A 20,182-nucleotide genomic window follows, 5' to 3' on the forward strand; every position below is an offset into this window, starting at 1 on the left:
AACTCACCTGCGTTCCGTAGTTTCTTGTTTCTGTAGACGGAGAAAATCACCAGCAGGTTTCCTAAAATATCCACCACTATAGTGAATATGAGGAAACACCCGAGAGTAGTAGTGACCCAGGGTGGACGGTGAAGTGCTTGCTCGCTAGGGTCCAGTGCAGAGCTGTTCAGAGAACTCCCATTTATAAACATTGTATATCTTCATGAAACTTTTTCTCAATCAACAAAATAAACCGTGCCGTTCAGGCGGCGCGCGTCTCTCCGGTGGGATCTCATCTCTTCGTGGGGTTGTGCGCCCCGGACAACTTTCCTCGGTTCTCTCGTCGGGGCTACCGTGTGTCGGGGTCTGCACTTTTATGGCTATGTGTGCACCCATCACAATGTTGGTACATGACATCCACGGGCAACTTCAAAGCTCCAGTGAACATGTGATTAACTGCAGAGTTGTGTGTGTTGCCACCCTGTGGTCGTCAACGGTAATGTTGCTTCATTCACCCATTTCATCTGACTGTAATGAGCCCTCTTTCATCCCCTGATGGCCTGATTCATTATTATTTATCCGCATTAAAAGAAGCTTTATTCCGTTTTTCATTCAGAAAAATGTAGGGTATTCGTGATGGAGACTCCCAGGCAGCTCTCTTAATATAATAATAATAATAATTATAATTATAATAATATTCACACCTGTTTTACAAATAATAATGTATAAAACAATAAAATAATAATTATACAATAGTTAGTTTCCGTCCTCTAATAATTTGATAGCCCAAGCAGCGTAATTATACAAAAATGTGTTCTTCTAATCCTCTCATTTGATTGGCTGAGCGTTCCAGTGAGGTGTTTTAGAGTCAGTGCATTGCTTGGCCACATATAAAGCAGTGGTTTGTTTTCATTGCTAGTGTGTGTGTGTGTGTGTGTGTGTGTGTGTGTGTGTGTGTGTGTGTGTGTGTGTGTGTGTGTGTGTGTGTGTGTGTGTGTGTGTGTGTGTGTGTGTGTGTGTGTGTGTGTGTGTGTGTGTGTGTGTATATATATATATATATATATTAACCTTACATTTTGTTAAAGTATACCTTAAGTTGTCATAAGTAAAACATATGTAGCCTAATGTACAGTAGGTCTAATAGCCTATCCCAGCAAATGTACTAATTCATTTTTTACTAGGGAATCTTTCAAAAGTTATAATAGAAAAGTTTGTAAATTTGCCATGCAGAATATGGATAATATAAATATCACCGTATAATCCAATCTTGCTTCTGTAATAGAATATCTTTTAAAGATAACTTATTGTGAAGTAGGCTATTTTAAAGTGTTGGCTACATCTTTTACTTTGTACTTTTGAAATTAACATTTAGATCTGTATATCCCATTTTTAAGCTGTGATGTATTGAATACTGTTTCTGGGTCCAAGCCTCTACTCTGTTTAAAAAATATATATATCTCAACAGCCATTTATGAGCATTATTCATTTAAGCTAAGCTTTTAAAAACTCACATCACATTACGTTACAATCACCCTTCACCACCAAGTTTTAGATCATTCAAATTATGTAAATGATAACGTTCAATGAATAGGAAAGCCTATTTTCAGACGTATCTACTGTAATCTAGTATCAGACACTGATTTGTCAGGAAATTTTTACTGGGGCACAGCAAAACATTACTGGGGCTCATGCCTCAGAAGAAAAGTGTCTAGCGTCGCCCCTGGTAGGGATTCTATAATGACACTCATACAGTCTAATTCCCTTTTGTGACTGCAACCTAAAAACTTAAAACGTCTCAAGGAGTACATGCTGTCTCCTCGCCTTTAGTTCAAAAACGTGAGCTTGTGATGTCCCATCAGCACTCTACTCCCAGCAGAACTCAGATGTATCCACTGTTCAAGCAGCCTGTCTGCCTCCAGCCATTACGATGCAATTTTAATGCAGTGCCGTGTTCCTAATGGCTCCAGTCGTGAAAGCAGTTAATTACTGTCTCTCATCCGCACGGCCTCTCTTCCAACAGTCTAAAGGGAGACTTAACTGTGAAAGATTTTTACATTTACAATGAATAGACTCATGCTAAACTATATGTGATCCTGTAATGTGGAGCATGAGACTTTCCTGACAAGGGAAAGTAAAGGCGAGGGGAAAGAGAGATGAAATGCTGTTGGGCAATGTAGAGATAAATACATGGAAACGGCATTACTGTTCAAACATTACTGTCCCATTGTACTTTGAGATTGTATGTTTGAAAATGGGAAGAAAGAAAGTCATACAAGTTTTTTTTTAGGGGTTGGGGGGACTGTATCCCCAAAATGGGGGACTGTATCCCCAAATGTACACTTTTAACCTGCAACAATTTTTATGAAATCCTCTATATAAAAACTTAACATTAAATCAAAATTGACGAAACTCAATTGTGTAATTGTTTATAAGGAGCCAAACGTATCAGTGAAGAGACTGAGATGAAAATTTGAATATTTAATTAAATAATTTCCAAACATGCAGAATTAGATTTTCTGGCACAGTTAGATAGTAGAAATCCGAAAAAACTAATGTTGCTAATCTTTCTAGAATATTAGCTTCTGTTATTATTTCTCTGTAATGTGAATGTGTTTAGTGTTGTTTGTAAGAGAGCAATATTTCGATGACTAATGTTGTTTCTATGAATGTCTGTTTTATTTTAATCTCTAAAACAGACCATGTGGAAGACAGCAAGGCAGCACTGTGAACTCAAAAGCCTTCACCCACCTGTCACAGCCACAGGACATCATCACCCATTTGTGCCCGTGTGTGTGTGTGTGTGTGTGTGTGTGTGTGTGTGTGTGTGTGTGTGTGTGTGTGTGTGTGTGTGTGTGTGTGTGTGTGTGTGTGTGTGTGTGTGTGTGTGTGTGTGTGTGTGTGTGTGTGTGTGTGTGTGTGTGTGTGTGTGTGTGTGTGTGTGTGTGTGTGTGTGTGTGTGTGTGTGTGAGACTCCAGGAGGAACACATGAGAGTCACATTAATAAATAATAACATACCTTATGCTCAAAACCACACGACAATAAAATAATCTGATCTTTGCCTCACTCCAGGTTAAATATGAGCTTCAAATCCACATGTGCAAAGTCTGCAAACATCTGAGCCAGTGCCCTTATCAGGAGCTGCTGTTGTTGACCTGACCTCCAATTTAGTTTTGATTATTGTAGCACACTACATTTTGCCATCTACTGGTGAATGACTGGCATAAGAATGCGAACACATTTAGCGCAGTGCCAAATGTAGCCTACTATCAATCAAGACAAAAAAGAAAAAGTGAATATATGTTGTAGCCTATACAATTCAACAAACGATTATTTGATTAAAGAATGACATTTGCAGAAATACATTTTGACAAGAAACTAAAATAGAAAATAACCTTTTCTCTCTACTGCTGTTTTCCACTGCACTTCAAGTTTTGACAACTATGATGCAATGACGCCCTCTGCTGTATATCACATGGCAGTACATCCCCTTCACCTCAGAACGGAAACTGCTTAGACTAGTCTTACAAGTCTTACTATTGAATTTTTTCTTCAAGACTGGTCATTTTATTTATTTACATATTCTTAAAGTCAGGTACATAAAAAAGTTGATTGGGCTAATTTAAATCCGAAATGTAGGACTGATTAGCCCTAACTAATTGCTAATTGGTCAGACTAGTTCTTAAAACGCGTCTTAACATAGCGGCAATGTTTATGCAACTGGTCCCAGGTCAGTGCAGAATGGATCAGGACGCTGTGTTGAATGGGCAGTGTTTCAGCAAAATAGTATTTCATTTGTCAGACAAATAAATGTACACATTTAGGTTTGCAGGGGTCTCAAACTTTTTTTTTTGGTCAGCCAAACAAACCCCTTAGACATAAAATATTTACTTGAAGTACCCCCTGCGATTTTAAGTTCACATTTCAATAATTTAACAAGACATTTACATTTCCATGGCTCTCAGATGTCAGTTAATGGTCACATGACGTGCAAGTAAACCAAAGTTATGCTGTGGTTATTTTGTCATAATATGCCACATATTGGCTATATTATAGCCTATGCTTTTTGAACTCTGATATGATATGATATTTTATTTCATATTAAAAATGTCTTCATATTGCTACTGCTTCTTCATATAGACATGCACAAAGACACACAGAACAAACCTGAAGGATGAACAAAATTATAAACGCAACACTTTTGTTTTTGCCCCCATTTTTCATGAGCTGAACTCAAAGATCTAAGACTTGTTCTATGTACGCAAAAGGCCTATTTCTCTCAAATATTGTTCACAAATCTGTCTAAATCTGTGTTAGTGAGCACTTATCCTTTGCCGAGATAATCCATCCACCTCACAGGTGTGGCATATCAAGATGCTGATTAGACAGTATGATTATTGCACAGGTGTGCCTTAGGCTGGCCACAATAAAAGGCCACTCTAAAATGTGCAGTTTTATCACACAGCACAATGCCACAGATGTCGCAAGTTTTGAGGGGAGGGTGCAATTGGCATGCTGATTGCAGGAATGTCCAACAGAGCTGTTGCCTGTGAATTGAATGTTAATTTCTCTACCACAAGTAGTGGTGGGCAGATCGAGGCTTCGTGAAGCAATGAAACAGTTGAACCAAATGGGCCATATTGTTTCGAGGCTTCGAATCAATCTGACACCCGTCTCAACGGTGACACCTAGTGGTCACTTGCAGGTGTTGATCTGAAACAACCTTGACGAGCCATTAAAAAAATGTGTTGTTTTTTTATTATTGTATTTTTCTAATATGTGAAGCTTGTAACCTATAGGCTCCTCACTGTGCATAATGTTATTTTGGTCCTGCAAAATGAATATAAATAAAAGAAATCAAGCCACAATGTCTCACTTTTTTAGAGATTTTTATTCAAAAATATTAATTTCTCTGCTGTGGAAGGACTTAGCCTACTTCTTTTTTTACAGATAATTTCTCCAGCCTTTGAAAAAATCCTCTCACAAGGGACACTTGTTGCTGGCATGCAAATATATTTTTTAGCTAGGACATACAAATGAGGAAAGATTACTGCTCTCTCTTTCCAGTAAGTTAGTGGATCATGAGTTCTGGGCAAATACGCATTATGTATTTTTTCACTTCCACTGTGGCATCAGCCGTAGCATTGTGTATCATCTGGGTTTGATGGATACGAGTATCAAAAAGTCCCCATAAACTGTCCTGTGTTTCTACTGGTGTTGATGTTGATGGTGATGATGATAATGATGATGATGCTGATGATGATGATGATGATGATGATGGGTCTGATGTTGACACAATATCACAATACACACATCTCACTTTATTTGGGGTTTCTAAATGGAAATGCACCCACACCACAGATGTACGGCATCTCTTCTGGGGAGCCTCCATTTTATCTATCTAGCCTATCCAAATCTATCTATGTATCTATCTATATGAATCTATCTATGTATCTAGATATGTATCTATAATCTATCTATGTATCTATCTATGTATCTAGATATGTAGCCTACCTAGATATGTATCTAGATATAATCTATATATGTATCTATCTATAATCTATCTATGTATTTATATATGTATGATCTATAATCTATATATGTATCTATCTATTAATCTAGCTGTCTATATATTTATATCTATGTATCTATTAATGTGTCACTACTATATGTATACTCTGTCTGTCTCTAGCCTATCAGTCAATGTGTTGTGAAAATTTAAATGTAAGCCTAAATAGCCTATAACTAATCAAATCACACTATGTCACTATATCACCAAAAATCCGCTATCTCAAAATCAAACTCCTCTCACAAAAACCCACGAGGTCAATATGCGTTGATTTCACTTTTATACAGATGTGCAATTGTGTGGTCTGTTCCCAACCGTGTCAATCAAACGCAGGCCACAATCAACAAACTGATCAACTCTATGTGAAGGAGATGTGTTGCACTGCGTGAGGCAAATGGTGGTAGCACCAGATACTAACTGGTTTTCGGACACCCCCGGAGCCCCCGAACACCCCCCCAATACAGTAAAACTGCACATTTTAGAGTGGCCTTTTGTTGTGGCCAGCCTAAGGAACACATGTGCAATAATCATGCTGTCTAATCAGCATCTTGATATGCCACACCTGTGAGGTGGATGGATTATCTCAGCAAAGGAGAAGTGCTCACTAACACAGATTTAGACATTTGTGAACAATATTTGAAATAAATAGGCCTTTTGTGTACATAGAAAAAGTCTTAGATCTTTGAGTTCAGCTCATGAAAAATGGGAGCAAATACAAAAGTGTTGTGTTTAGATCCGTAAACTGTAAACTTCCATCACCACAAATGAAGGCCCACCACTCCATTCATTCGATTGGACAATGGAAAAAAAGGCGAAAGACGTTGGGTGCTTTTCTGCTCAGAGTTTATTTTTATTTTTTTTTTACTTCAGGCGCTCAGATCGCTCCTACAAAACGCGAGGCACAGCAGGCAGCTAAAACGTGAGGCACCCGGGGTGCATAAACTATTTAAAAAAGGCACCTCTCACTGCAAAAAAATGTTTGATAGGATTCTGCCTTAGGATGCCATCTGGGACAGGGCCTAATTCACCCCTCACCGGGAGTTTGATTGACAGATGATCTGACCAATCATAATCTGCTGAATCCGCCATTTTGTCCGACAAAGTAGTCAGGAGAGTTAGTAGATAAAAGTCGGTGGACTTGAACTTTGTGTACACGTTGTGTACTGACGTCTTTCCGCGGTTGAAACAACATTCCTTCTGATGTTCATTCATGTTTATTTGATGCTATAAATGAACTAGAAAGGAAGAAGTGATCGGTTCACAAGCACCTTTAACTGAGGCACTACAGCGATCTGTCACAACTCTTTAAAGAGCCACAAAATGGTATTTATTGTTTACATTTTTTACAGAAAAGACAAAATGTGAAAGTTGAGACTTTGTTTCATATTAAAAGTAACCTGCTCTGTCCTGTCTGTTGGCGCATTGTCAGTGTCCTCTCTGCTCCGTATTTATGTAATTTTCACTGCGTGCACATAATGGCCCTGTCCCAAATGGCACACTTCAGATGCACTTTCGGTCTTGTGGACTTACAATGGCTGCCGCGTACACGTGTCCATTAAGTCCATGAAACTGTAGGGTGTCCCATTTGTCTTTTTAGGTTTCAGAAGGGTGCTCTTGAGCGCCCCCTTTGCGGTTGATATGTGCCCTCGATGTGCTCTTTTGCCAAGCCCGCACTGATGCGAGCTCTGCAGCAGACTTCTACCCGACAGTCAAAGCAGCGTTACGTCACGAAAGTGCGGACTCGTAGGAAGACCGCAAGTACTTAGGGTGATATTTGGGACAGGGCCAATGGCATGAGAGCACCATTGCTTGTCGGATGTTTCAACAGTAGCTAAAGAGGCCGGGTATTTGCGAACTGTCAATTAGAAAAACAGAAGTATGAGCAGCCATATTGTGATTACCCACCACCAGAGGGCATCACTAACCCAAATGACCCGGTTTACAGGAGATAGTGATAGCTGCAGGTCGTAATGGGTGTGCCGAAAGGTAGGGGCGTGTCAAAAGGTGACACACCAGAAATGTACCCCTAACTCTAACCCACACCCTAACAGACAACACAAAGCATATCACTCTATGTAACTGTACAGGAAACAGTAAACATGAACTATACTGCACCATGAACATTTGATTATTAGGATAAATAATCAGATCTAATATATAATATTAAATTCAATATACAAAAAAATTATACAATACTCAACTATACTACTATATTGCACTATACTGTACTAAAATTAAAGGTTTTATACAATGCATCCCAAAAAAAAAAAAAAAAAAAAAAAAAAAGCTTTTTAAAAAATAAGTCCAAAATACATTTTTAAGTCCATTCGCAACCGTAAGAAAACAGTTGTGACGCATGAATTTTATTTCTCAATGTCTATGACCAGCATCCGCTTCACACACAGGAAGACTACAGATAAAAAATTAAAATAATAAAAAAAGAAAAAAAAAATATATATATAGGCTATATATATGTATATGGGACAGGGACTTTTTTTTACAGTATCTCATGAAAGTGAGTACATCCCTCACATTTCAGCAAACATTTTAGTATATCTTCTCAAGGGACAATACTATAGAAATGAAACCCTGATAGATTTTAGAGTAGTCAATCTGCTGCTTGTATAGCATATATGGCACCTCATGGCAAAGAACTCTCTAAGGATTTGAGAATTATAATTGTTGCTCTACACAAAGTTGACCTAGGCTATAAGAAGATTGGTAACACCCAGAAACTAAGTTACAGTACAGGCCAGGGTCATACAGAAGTTTTCCAAGACGGGTTCTACTCGGAACAAGACTCGCAAGGTTCAATCAAAGAAATTGAGTCCCCATGCTGTGCATCAGGTGCAGAAGCTGGCTTCAAAAAACAGACGCATGAGTGCTGCCAGCATTTTGTTGCAGAAGTGTAAGGTCAGCTTGTCAGTGCTCAGACCATATGCCGCACACTGCAACAACTCGATTTGCATGGCCGTCGTCCCAGAAGGAAGCCTCTTCTGAAACTGGCTCACAAGAAAGCCTGCAAACAGTTTGCTGAATGCAACCTGTCCAAGAGTATGAATTACTGGAACCATTGTCCTGTGGTCTGGTGAGACTAAGATAAACTTGTGTGGCTCAGATGGTGTCCAGCATGTGTGGCGACGCACTGGTGAAGAGTACCAAGAAAATTGTGTCTTGCCTAGTCAAGCATGGTGTTGGTAGCATCATGGCCTGGGGCTGCATGAGTGCTGCTGGTACTGGGGAGCTGTGCTTCATTGAGGGAAACATGGATACCAACATGTACTGTGACATTCTGAAGCAAACATGATGCCCTCCCTTCAGAAACTGGGCCGAACGGCTTGATAACGACCCCAAACACACCGCCAAGATGACAACTGCCTTGCTTAGGAAGCTGAAGGTGAAGGTGATGGAGTGGCCAAGTATGTCTCCAGACCTGAACCCTATTGAGCAACTGTGGGGCATCCTCAAGCAGAAGGTGGAGAAGCGCCATGTGTCTAACATCCAGCAGCTCCGTGATGTCATTATGGAGGAGTGGAAGAGGATCCCAGCAGCAACCTGTACAGCTCTGGTGAATTCCATGCCTTAAGGCAATGCTAGATAACAATGGTACTCACACAAAATACGACACTTTGGACACAGTTTTGACATGTTCTGATGTTCACTTAGGGTGTACTCACTTTTGTTGCCAGCTATTTTGACAATAATGGCTGTATGTTGAGTTATTTTCAGAGGACAGTAAATACTGTATACTGCTATAAAAGCAGCACATTGACTACTCTGAAATCTATCAGGGTTTCATTTCTATAGTATTGTCCCTTGAGAAGATATACTAAAATGTTTGCTGAAATGTGAGGGGTGTACTCACTTTCGTGAGATACTGTATACACATTGTTGGGAAGGCTACTTTGGAAATGTAATAGATTACTATTTCAATTACTTTATTAAAGTAATGTAACTGATTACATTTGATTACTTTTCTAATTTCCAGCACTGGTATGCATTTTTATCACTCGCCATGGTGGCAACAGATTGTAGCCTAAAGAACCAATCAAAAGATCAGAATAGCATCGCTTTACTAAATAGGCTTTAAATGACAGGAAGCATCATGCACATCAAAAACAGTTAAAGCAACAAATTAATATTACGACATTCAACATATCCTAGCTCTTTACTATTTAACCTAGCTTTGTAATCATTAACATTTTCATAACTAGCTGTAATTTAATTACAAATTTTTTTCAGTAACTGTAACTGATTCAAGTTACATTTATTTTGTAATTAAATTGCGTAACTCAGTTACGTGTAACTAGCATAGACAGTATATAAACTGGACACAGCGACCCCATAGGTTTCAACGGAGAAAAGTGAAGTCAATTAGAAGCACTCACTTCCTGATGGTCGAGCGTACTGCGCAGACTCAAACTGAGCTTGATGACATAGATGTCACTTGAGCAAACTGTCTGTCTTCTAGTAGCTGTGCCACAAGAAATCTGAATCATTCCCTTCCGAAACTTGCAGAGACGGAGAGTTAGTAGGAGGTGTCCATGAGCTAGGAGCAGGAGCAACTTTTGCTAAGTATTCTGATTAATTACTTTGTCATTTTGCCTCCACGTCCCCCCGATTGCCCGCGAGCTTCTCCTCCTGTCTATACGGTAATTTCTCTACTGTGCGACAGAGTCGCGTGGTTATGACGCAATCGTTAGCCTATTTTTACAAACACTGCATCTACGGGGCCATAACGTAAGATACAAAGTAATGGAGCCTTTTATACATTTTCGTGTTTCTTTAGAAATAAATAATGGACAAATGGAGTCTTTAAACGCCTCAGATGTAAGTGTGCATATCAAGAAGTTATTCGCTGTCAAAGTGACGTCAAAATGAATGGGAGTCAATGGAATGCTAACAGCAGGTGGGGGTCCGCTAATCAATGGCGGCGCCCGGGGAAGCTTCAATGTTTTCCGAAACACTGCCCCTCTGGTAACTAGTTAGCTACTCCCCAACACTGTATATACATGGAGTGGTGGCTATGATGTCACAAGCAATGGCTATCTGCAGTGACGCGTTCTAAAACAGAATCTTCACTTTTGTCCATCATAGAGAAAAGGAGGTTGTGTGTTGCAAAGTGTTGATTTGGGAGAAAGGAGAGAAGGAGAGTGTTTGAGCAACTGTTACTGAGTTGGAGTTTTGATATCATCTTCTGAGAGAGAAACATCCTGCAGCAGTTCAGTATTAACTATAGTAGAATTTTTCTACTTAAGTACAGCTGGAGCCATTTGCCCTGCAATGAAGTTTATGAGGTTTCAACTACCTGAGCAGTCTGCCTTTAGACAGCGCACAGGCAAGGTTTTCTTTGGCCAGACTGCTGCTTTTGGTCAGAATGGTAGGTTAACTGTACACCCATCATCCTCCATTGATGGACTGACCACAGCCTTCCAGAAGATACATTTTGGGAAAGGAACTGAAATTTTTTGAGCAGCATCACCGTTGTACTTCGGATGAGACGTTAAACCGAGGTCCTGACTCTCTGTGGTCATTAAAAATCCCAGGATGTCTTTCGAAAGAGTAGGGGTGTAACCCCGGCATCCTGGCCAAATTTGCCCAGTGGCCTCTGTCCATCATGGCCTCCTAATCATCCTCATATATACTGATTGGCTTCATCACTGTCTCCTCTCCACCAGTAAGTTGGTGTGTGGTGGGCGTTCTGGCGCAATATGGCTGCCGTCGCATCATCCAAGTGGATGCTGCACATTGGTGGTGGTGGAGGAGATCCCCCCTTCCATGTAAAGCGCTTTGAGTGCAGAGAAAAGCGCTATATAAATGTAATGAATTATTATTAATTATTATTATTATTATTATTACTGAAATCCCAGACGTACACCCCAACTGTTAAGCAAACCCCTGCTCATGTTTTTGAGGGTGCTAAGACTGGAGCAAACAGCTTTAGGCGGCCAACTAAAGACCTGTTCATTCCAGCTTATCAGAGAGAGGAGCCAATGGAAGTAGAGGCTTTGTATTCTCCTCCTCTTGAATTACCATCCCTATCCTTGTCTGTATCTCTGCTGATCACGATCCGCTCCCACAAGCGCTCTGCTTCTGACCAAAATATATAGAATATATTCTAAATAAATGTTGTAAATGGAAAAAAACATTCAGCAAAATATGTATATATTTTCTTAAACCTTAAAATGCCATAATATATAAGAAAATGGACTTCAAGAGTACATTTTTTTTCAGTCTTTACATTTGGGATGAATGCAAAATGTTTTTTTGTTGGTTTTTTTTGTTGTTTTGAAAATATAAATGCTTTTTTATTTTACGTAAAAAAATTATTAAAAATGGAAATGGACTTGAAATATTTCAAGTTTATTTGTGCAGCATATTTTGCAATACATATTGTTTCAAAGCAGATTTACAGAAAATGCTTGTTTCAGTGTTACAATTTAGGAAGTAATTATTATCAGCCAGAGATAAGTGTATTAAAGTAATGTCCATATGGCAGTAATATATATCTACAATATAGTGCATGAGCAATGTTTTGAAAGGGCAACAAAGTTTACACTCTTTCACCAGGGACATATACTGCATGTAAATGGCTCACTAAATTATTTTTGCAGGTTAAATTTAGATTTTACCATTACATTCTATAATAAATGACACGCATACTGTGATAAAGGCCTATTCAATCAGGCTTTGTTTGTACCATGACACTGTTCTTCAACTTTCTCTGTCAACTCAGCCTTTTGATCCTTATTTTATGGAGCGCATGCACATGAATACTTCATGGTATAGTATTGGTATTTGATTTCAGTATTATATAGGCCTATTAGAGCACCTGCCAAATGTCTTAAATGTAAATGAGCATTGTGTTTCAGGATCAACACGTAGCAGTAATTTTGAACTATAAACCAAAATAACAAAAATGCAGGAGAATAACAACCGCTAAAGATGAGAACGGACTAATGAGAACACAAACTGAGGGCTATAAATTCACAGAGAAACCAATTGGCATAACAAGGAGAAGCTGATACAAATCAATCAAACAATGATTCCCCATAGAAACAAACGGGAACAAGCTTTAAAACCATGGTTATTCTCAGACGAAGGCTGCATCCTAGTGAGTTTATGTCCTTCCAGTCCTTCAGAGGCTAATATTTGTCTTTGTCTGTGAACTGTAGCAGGGTTACTATAGTCAGGGATATTTACTTCTCTCACCGGGACTAAAGATGTGAGGTTGGTCGATGAGAACACTTCCTGTGGTGATGCAAATTCACATGTCCTCATAATCTTTCATAAAAACAACTTCCCCCTCCCTCTTGCAGCAGAAACTCTTCTCTGATGATGTGATCTCTCACATGAGAGCCATATATATATATATATATATATATATATACATACATACATACAGTATATACATACATATATACATACATAGATATAGATATAGATAGATAGATAGATAGATAGATAGATAGATAGATAGATAGATAGATAGATAGATAGATAGATAGATATCAATATTTTTTATTAATTTTTTTTACTCGGATATAGCCTACGTCACAAAAAAACGGTATTTTTGTTTTTGACCGCAACTTCCATTTGTGTCCACTATAATTAATATAATTAATAAAATAAAATGTGTGAATGTGATTGCATTACATATTATTGACTGAATGCATCAACTTACATATAAATGGGTTAATGTACAATTTGCCCTGAAAATGATTCTGCTTGGTTCATGAATGAGGCACAAAATGAATATATTTTGTAACACCTAATCTGTATGTGAATGAACACACACTTAGCTAAGTTAAAACTATTGCCACTCAGTCAGTGCATTTATGTAGGCTATCTCACAAAATAAATAAAGCCCTTATGATCCGATAAAGATCAAGTAGCCACTAAACAATATATAATTTAATGTTACATTTTCTGGAAAATGCAGTACAGTGTTTTAAAATTGCCATGCAATTCTCTAGAGTGACTACTGAACCTAACTGAATCAACACTGAACTGACTTGAGCTAAATAATGACACTATTGGCTTGTTAGAGCTTTTTTAGAGCAGAATTTGAATTTGTTACTATTGTGAATCTGCTTTGAAACAACCTGTATTGTATAAAACACTATATAAATAAAAGCGACTTGACTTGTATGTATATTCAATATTGTAAACTGTAGTCTACTGTAGAGAATGGTGTTATGCGTACTGCTTGCATCAGACTTGGCCTGAGGATTAGGTATGGGAGTGAATGGTTTCACTTTGTGGGTCTCAAGTACCACTTTGACATTTTTGAAACTGTTATGTCCTGTTTCTAGACCACTAGGGGGCAGTATAAAACGCTATAAAATTTCAGAGGTATACATTTGACAGTGAACTGGGTGTATAAGTAAATTTTAATAAGACACATACCCCAATTACATCAGCTTGATATTACACCGCTTCAGCCGATATCCCTTAACTCTAAACATGAGTCACTATATCTGATTTATCAAAAAATAACATTACTGCCTGATTGTAGCTGCCTGAATCATAAATATGATACTATAGGTGCCAGGCCCTATAGGCTTTCTCCTCCACTCCTCTCTGCCAGTTTGATCTGCCCAATAATAATAATAATATAACAAGAGTGGAAGATACATTTATGGTCTTCTGTTTTGGGTCATCAAGTTGTGGGAAAAAATAATAGTTTTAGCTATTTTTGCCCATAGAATTTAAGTCAATGGGGTTCAAAACTGAAACTCACTGATTTTAATTTAAATGTAAAACAACTAACAACAACAATATACTGTGTATATACACACTGAACAAAATTATAAACGCAACACACTTGTTTTTGCCCCCATCTTTATACAAATTTTGAAACCCCAAAATGTATTGGTGATTGAAAAAGAAAATCCCAATGTTTTTGCCTATATATAATTTCATGTCATTTTATTTTTTAAACAACTGAGTCCTGGTGTCCACTACAGAGGACATAGTATAACATATGAATAAAATATCATTTGTTTCTTATACTCAAAACAATGTGATGACATGAAAAAAAAACAAAAAAAATTCTGGGTTTCAGGGGGATATATATATAAAAAAATTGTTTAGCTTTAATTTATTTCTATTTCAGTTTTAGTTTTATTCATTTAGTAATGGCAACATTTCTCTGTTTTTCATCTAATATTTATTTTTTATATTTTTATTTCTAATATTATTCATATATTTTTAGTTAACAATAACATTGAGTTTTGGAGGGAGTATGATGAAAGTTTTGGGGTGAAATATCCCTTTAAGTCCACCTTAAAAACAATGACTGCACCGAGGGGAATGAGGGATGAATAATTTGAAGTTCAGCTGCGGCACTGACCCATCTTTAACTCTTTTCTTTTTCTAGTCACAGAGTGATGCATGAGGGCATGACCTCAGATGTTTATCAGACCCAATGGTGAAGCTGCCCACCTCTCCCTGTCAGGTCTAATTTAGTTCTTCTGCAACCAGTATCACAGTTAAAATCAATGGGCCGTTGAGCCATTGTCCCAGGAGACCTGCCACACACTAAAGCACAAACACAGGCCAAAATTACATTCTTTTACAGTTTAATAACCAAAAATATTCATAAATCAAACAAGTGTGAAATGTAAGAAAAACAGTTGTGTGGACAGCAATTCATATTACAATAAAAAAATGGTGTGCCTTCCATCATCATACAGGTAGCAAGCTCTGCACAAGTGAGAGACGCATCCATGATCATGACTACAACATATACATAACAATATGCAACAATATGCATAACATTAAGTAGGATTTCCTCGTGAGGTCAGTCAATCTTTTCACTGATACAGCTCCCAATATTTAAGATGCAAAAGATGACAAATACAAAAAACAGTAGTGTATTCAGTGAGAATGTTGCACAATCAGATGTAATGCAGCCTCATGAATATATAAATATTCTAATCATATATATGTGTGTGGGTGTTAAGCCAGAGGTATTTACAATGAAATCAATGGAATTCTCTCACAACGGAATGAAACGGCATCATTTTTTAAAAACAAACTGTTTACATTTTCCATAAGATTGAATTTAACATTTGTATAGAATAAGTATGTGCTCTATGTACACTGTACATGTTCACATGAGATTTTATTTTTATTTTTCTAGATACTGTGGTATCTTCTTATGATATATGTTCCCAATATGTATGGTATCCAAAGCAAATGAAGTATATCTGTGATTAGCCAATCAAACACCTGCTCTGGTGACTTGATTCTTTTAAAATATATTTAACATCAACAAAAAAAAACTACTTAACCTCACAAAGGTTCTGCTTTGGCGGAATATGATTATGCTACAAGATCATATTTTAATATATGATGACCTGTCAATAACAGAACACATATAAAGGGACCATGACACTTTTGAAATATGCAATAAAATATAAATAACTCTGACCGATATGATTTTTATAGCTGTAACGTGGATATTACCCTATCCTGTTCGCTCCCAACAAATCAAACCAATGCAACCCTTCCTTTGGAAGTCTTTCATGTACTCATCTCATATCGCATAAAATATCATAGCTGCACAAGTATGATAAAATAATGTACATATATTACAGCTTAATGAAGAAATATAATAACAACAGCATGATGTAGAAAAAAGACATTACAGCAAACATGGTGTTACAGTTTCTAATATCGACTGAATGAAGAGAATCGAATGTGAATATCCTAAATGGTATGTGGTGATCTCTGATCTCAACTATTCCCTTATTTTGATTCTGTTTCTCTTTATATGCAAATCTGTACACTTCTCGTTCTTCGTTTAAAACACCGAAAAGGATCTTGGGATTTAGAAAACTAGATCAAAATACCAAAACTGCTTTCTCCGACTTCTCAAGCTGCACTTTGTACTCAGTATGGGGTTCAAGAGTGTGCCACTAACAAACACACACGCACAAACACACACACGTACGTTTTATGGGGACATTCCATAGAGACAAATTATTTTTATACTGTCCAGACTGTATTCTGTCCTCTAACCTACCCATCATAGAAAATGTTATGCATTTTCACATTTTCCAAAAATATCACTTAGTATGATTTATAAGCTGTCCCCACAAGGACAAGGATTTTGGATATTGTTCCCATAATGTAGGGTTTACCAGGACCACACACACACACAACACATGATGCTTTCTCTTTTCATATAAGACAAACCCAGAGTTTCACAGGGAGTTACACACACACACACACACACACACACACACACACACACACACACACACACACACACACATGTACACACACCTGACGGAAAAGGAGATAAAAAAATGACCAGACAGGAACAGATACCCTGGAAACCCGACATGCTGTAGTTTTTAAAAACAAACGGGTGCACTGAAGCGATCAAAGGAGTTGGTTTAAAACTCTGCTTTTGAATTCGCTTCTGATTCTGCTTCTAACAGCACAAACACACGCAAACAAAAACAAACATTTTATCTCACCATCAAAGAAAATGCTCTGGGTATACTGCAAAAAAAATTGATTTTCTTAAATCAATATTTTTGTTTTACACCATCCTTTGAACATTCTAAATTTACTTGGGAAGCAAAACAGTCCAATCTATTTTCTTAAACCCATTGGAAAATTGTTGTTCATTGCTTAATGCATAAACCATGCTATAGTTGGCTACATTTACACTTAAAAAAACTGCCAATGGCGTAAGAACCATGACATTTATTCCAGATACATTCTCTGAAAGCAAGCCTTAATTTCTTATACAATTTTGCTTTCCAAATCAAGTTATTATGTAAGAATGTTCAGATATTTTTACTAATAAACAGTGACAAAAATACTGTTTAGGAAAATGATTTTGCAGTGCACATAAGGGAGGAAATGTTAGAAAAATCATTAAATGGGTAAAGATAATATCCCAAGACTGCACTTTAAAAGGTCTCTCAAAACTGAATATTCATGTTTCATCCTGGTTAACTTGATATTTCACAGGTAACTGTGGTGCATTGAAAGATGGAATTTGGGATGTAAATTTAAATCGTGATTAATCTGGTATTTTTGCCTCACCAGCAGAATTTATTTCTATTAAATGGACAGTGACCTAGAATCCATTATTGTGGAGATGAATCACTGTGCAAAAATAGAAATACTATAAATAAAGCATTGTGTAAACCATGAGGAAAAACCCCACAATAACGATTATTTACAAAGATCTTTTTTAATCTTTTGCTAAAGCCTTCCTTTACTCAGCAGGGGAACAGCTATAGAAATCTCAGTTTGTCTGGTTAACTTCCTCCGCTGAGTAATGGGATGCGTTTCTAAATTCAAAAACTAGAAAGAATGATTCAGAGTTCTGAATATGCATTAGACCTTGTTATGATGTTCTTTCTCTGAGCTTGAAGCAAGTTGGGAATAAGGGCACAGTATAATGAAGGATTGTGTTACTCCCTTGTAGGTATAATTACCATATTCGCATGCAATATTGCTGATATGCTCTAACTGTGGGCAGGTGAATTAAATAGAAATAGAAAACATACTCGCTCACAATGGGCTGATAATGTCAAAGTGATCTCCACTCTCAGCATGCGGCCTGATTTCCATCTCTTGTCTTCCTTCCCAATTGTGGTCCTTCTATCCATAGCTTCCTCTCTCTTATCTTTTCTCCTCATACTTTCCATTGTATTTGCCTGTCTAATATAGACACATTTGCTAGATTTAATGTGATTCGATCAGTACTGTTTGATCAAATCTCAATATCTCTTTTCTGCTACAGGACTGTTGTTCTGACCTGTTCTGTCAAAAAAATCAGCATGCTTAGAGAATACAACATCTGATCAAGAACCGCGGTCACCCTTGATTTCACTGTTAAAACAGTAATAATAATGCTTGATTTTAAAATAGATGGAAGGAAATACACACACATACATACATATATACATACATACACAGTACAATCCTTGTCTGGTTCTCTCTCCAGCACTGTTTTTCCCTAGAGACACTTTACTGCACTCTGGCTATTCTTAGACGACAGACCATTTCTACAGAGAAAATATGGCTGTGCACATTACAGTTACGTTTTAATTGACTCTCTCTTAATAATTCTTTATCATTACCACTCTGTTTCTTCTCTTTGATGTATTAAATATTGTAGTTTTAAATCCAGCTGTTAATAAGCCACCAAAGTAACTATCTAGATGTAATAATTAATTGCCGTTCAAAAGTTTGGGATGAGTAAGATTTTGTTTTAAATATTTTTTAAAGAAGTCTTTTATTCTCACCAAGACTGCATTAATTTGATTATTTTTATTTTTTTAAACACCGTAAAAAGAGTGATATTGTAAATATCCTTACAATTTAAAATAACCGTTTTCTATTTGAATATGTTTTAAAGTGTAATTTATTCCTGTGATTTTAGCAGCCAAAACTTCAGTCTTCAGTGTCACATGATCCTTCAGAAATCCCAATATGCTAATTTGCTGCTCAATAAACATTTCTTATTATTATCAATGTTGGAAGCAGTTGTGCTGCTTAATATTTTTGTGGAAATCATGATAAAAAAAAATCTAGATTTTTAGCATTTATTTGAAATAGAAATATGTAACATTTTAAATGTGTCTAATGTCTCTTTTGGTCAATTTGTAGATAAAGTTCACCCAAAAATGAAAATTCTGTCATCATTTACTCACCCCCAAGTTGTTCCAAAATGTCTTTCTTCTGCTGAACAAAAAATTAATTTGAAAGAATATGGGTAACCAAACAGTTGGTGGGCCCCATTGACTTCCATAGTATAGAGAGAGAAAAAACTATGAAAGATAGTATGAGAGTAAATGATGACAGAATTTTAATTTTGGGTGAACTATCCCTTTAATGCATCTTTGCGGAATAAAAGAGAATAAATAAATAAATAAATCTTTTTATATAGCTACATATACTATATAGCTATATTTACTAAATATAGTATAGTAAATGCATACTAGAAGGCATAAAGGAAGACCACAGTTGAGTATTCAGCTGTATGTCAGTAAGTGTGATATTCTCTGCTCTGGTCAGCAGAAGCTCAGATCTGTCTGACTCTGGAAACACTACAACAAGAGCACTGGAGGCTTGTACTGCAGGATGGTCACCATGGAGATGATTGACAGCAGGAGGCATTTCAAAGCTTTACAGCAACCACACAAGCTCCGGCTCGACCCAAACACAACGGCGCCACCTGGAACAAAAACACAAATCCCAATTAGAGAGAATGGATTCGACTTCACAAACGGTCTCTTTGGCGGTGCGTTTATGGGACTGATCTTCTCTCTGTCAACACACACTGCTTTTTTTGCTCCCTCTCCCGCTCACATACACTTATATGTAAACATACATCGTCACACACACACATCCCGAGGCTTGTTTTTTTACAAACGAAACAATATGAACTCTCAGCATGTGGCCGAAGGAAATGTCACCTAAAAACATAATGAGAAATGAAGCCCAAGAGAAATCAGGCGGTTGCTATAGCGCGAGGTAATAACAGACGCTGTGATGCAGAGAAGAGCTGTGCTTCTGTCAAAATGATGGAGGCCCTGCATTTACATAATGAACAAACAGCACCGTAAACAAACAGCGGCAGGAGGAACGAGGCAGAATCA

General features: G+C 37.3%; 2 protein-coding genes and 1 long non-coding RNA gene across 4 annotated transcripts in view; all 3 read right to left on the reverse strand.

Annotated features, from left to right (window-relative positions):
- Window positions 1-386, reverse strand: part of mtnr1aa (melatonin receptor 1A a) — a 56,743-nt gene extending 56,357 nt beyond the window's left edge. The window contains exon 1 of the mRNA XM_082164440.1: window positions 8-386. Within this exon, the coding sequence (XP_082020566.1) occupies window positions 8-191 (184 nt within the window). The 5' untranslated portion in view covers window positions 192-386. The remainder of the gene's footprint in view (window positions 1-7) is intronic.
- The window catches only part of LOC309494947, a 161,030-nt gene that overhangs the window by 91,532 nt on the left and 49,316 nt on the right, over window positions 1-20,182 (reverse strand). The window lies entirely within an intron of this gene.
- Window positions 15,114-20,182, reverse strand: part of klhl5 (kelch-like family member 5) — a 77,713-nt gene continuing 72,644 nt past the window's right edge. For both annotated transcript variants that reach the window (XM_082164424.1, XM_082164423.1), the window contains exon 11: window positions 15,114-19,758. In XM_082164424.1, coding sequence (XP_082020550.1) covers window positions 19,702-19,758 — 57 coding nt within the window. In that variant the 3' untranslated portion in view covers window positions 15,114-19,701. The remainder of the gene's footprint in view (window positions 19,759-20,182) is intronic.

The sequence above is a fragment of the Leuciscus leuciscus genome (genome assembly GCF_965113295.1).
Source record: "Leuciscus leuciscus genome assembly, chromosome: 3".
Classification (NCBI taxonomy): domain Eukaryota; kingdom Metazoa; phylum Chordata; class Actinopteri; order Cypriniformes; family Leuciscidae; genus Leuciscus; species Leuciscus leuciscus.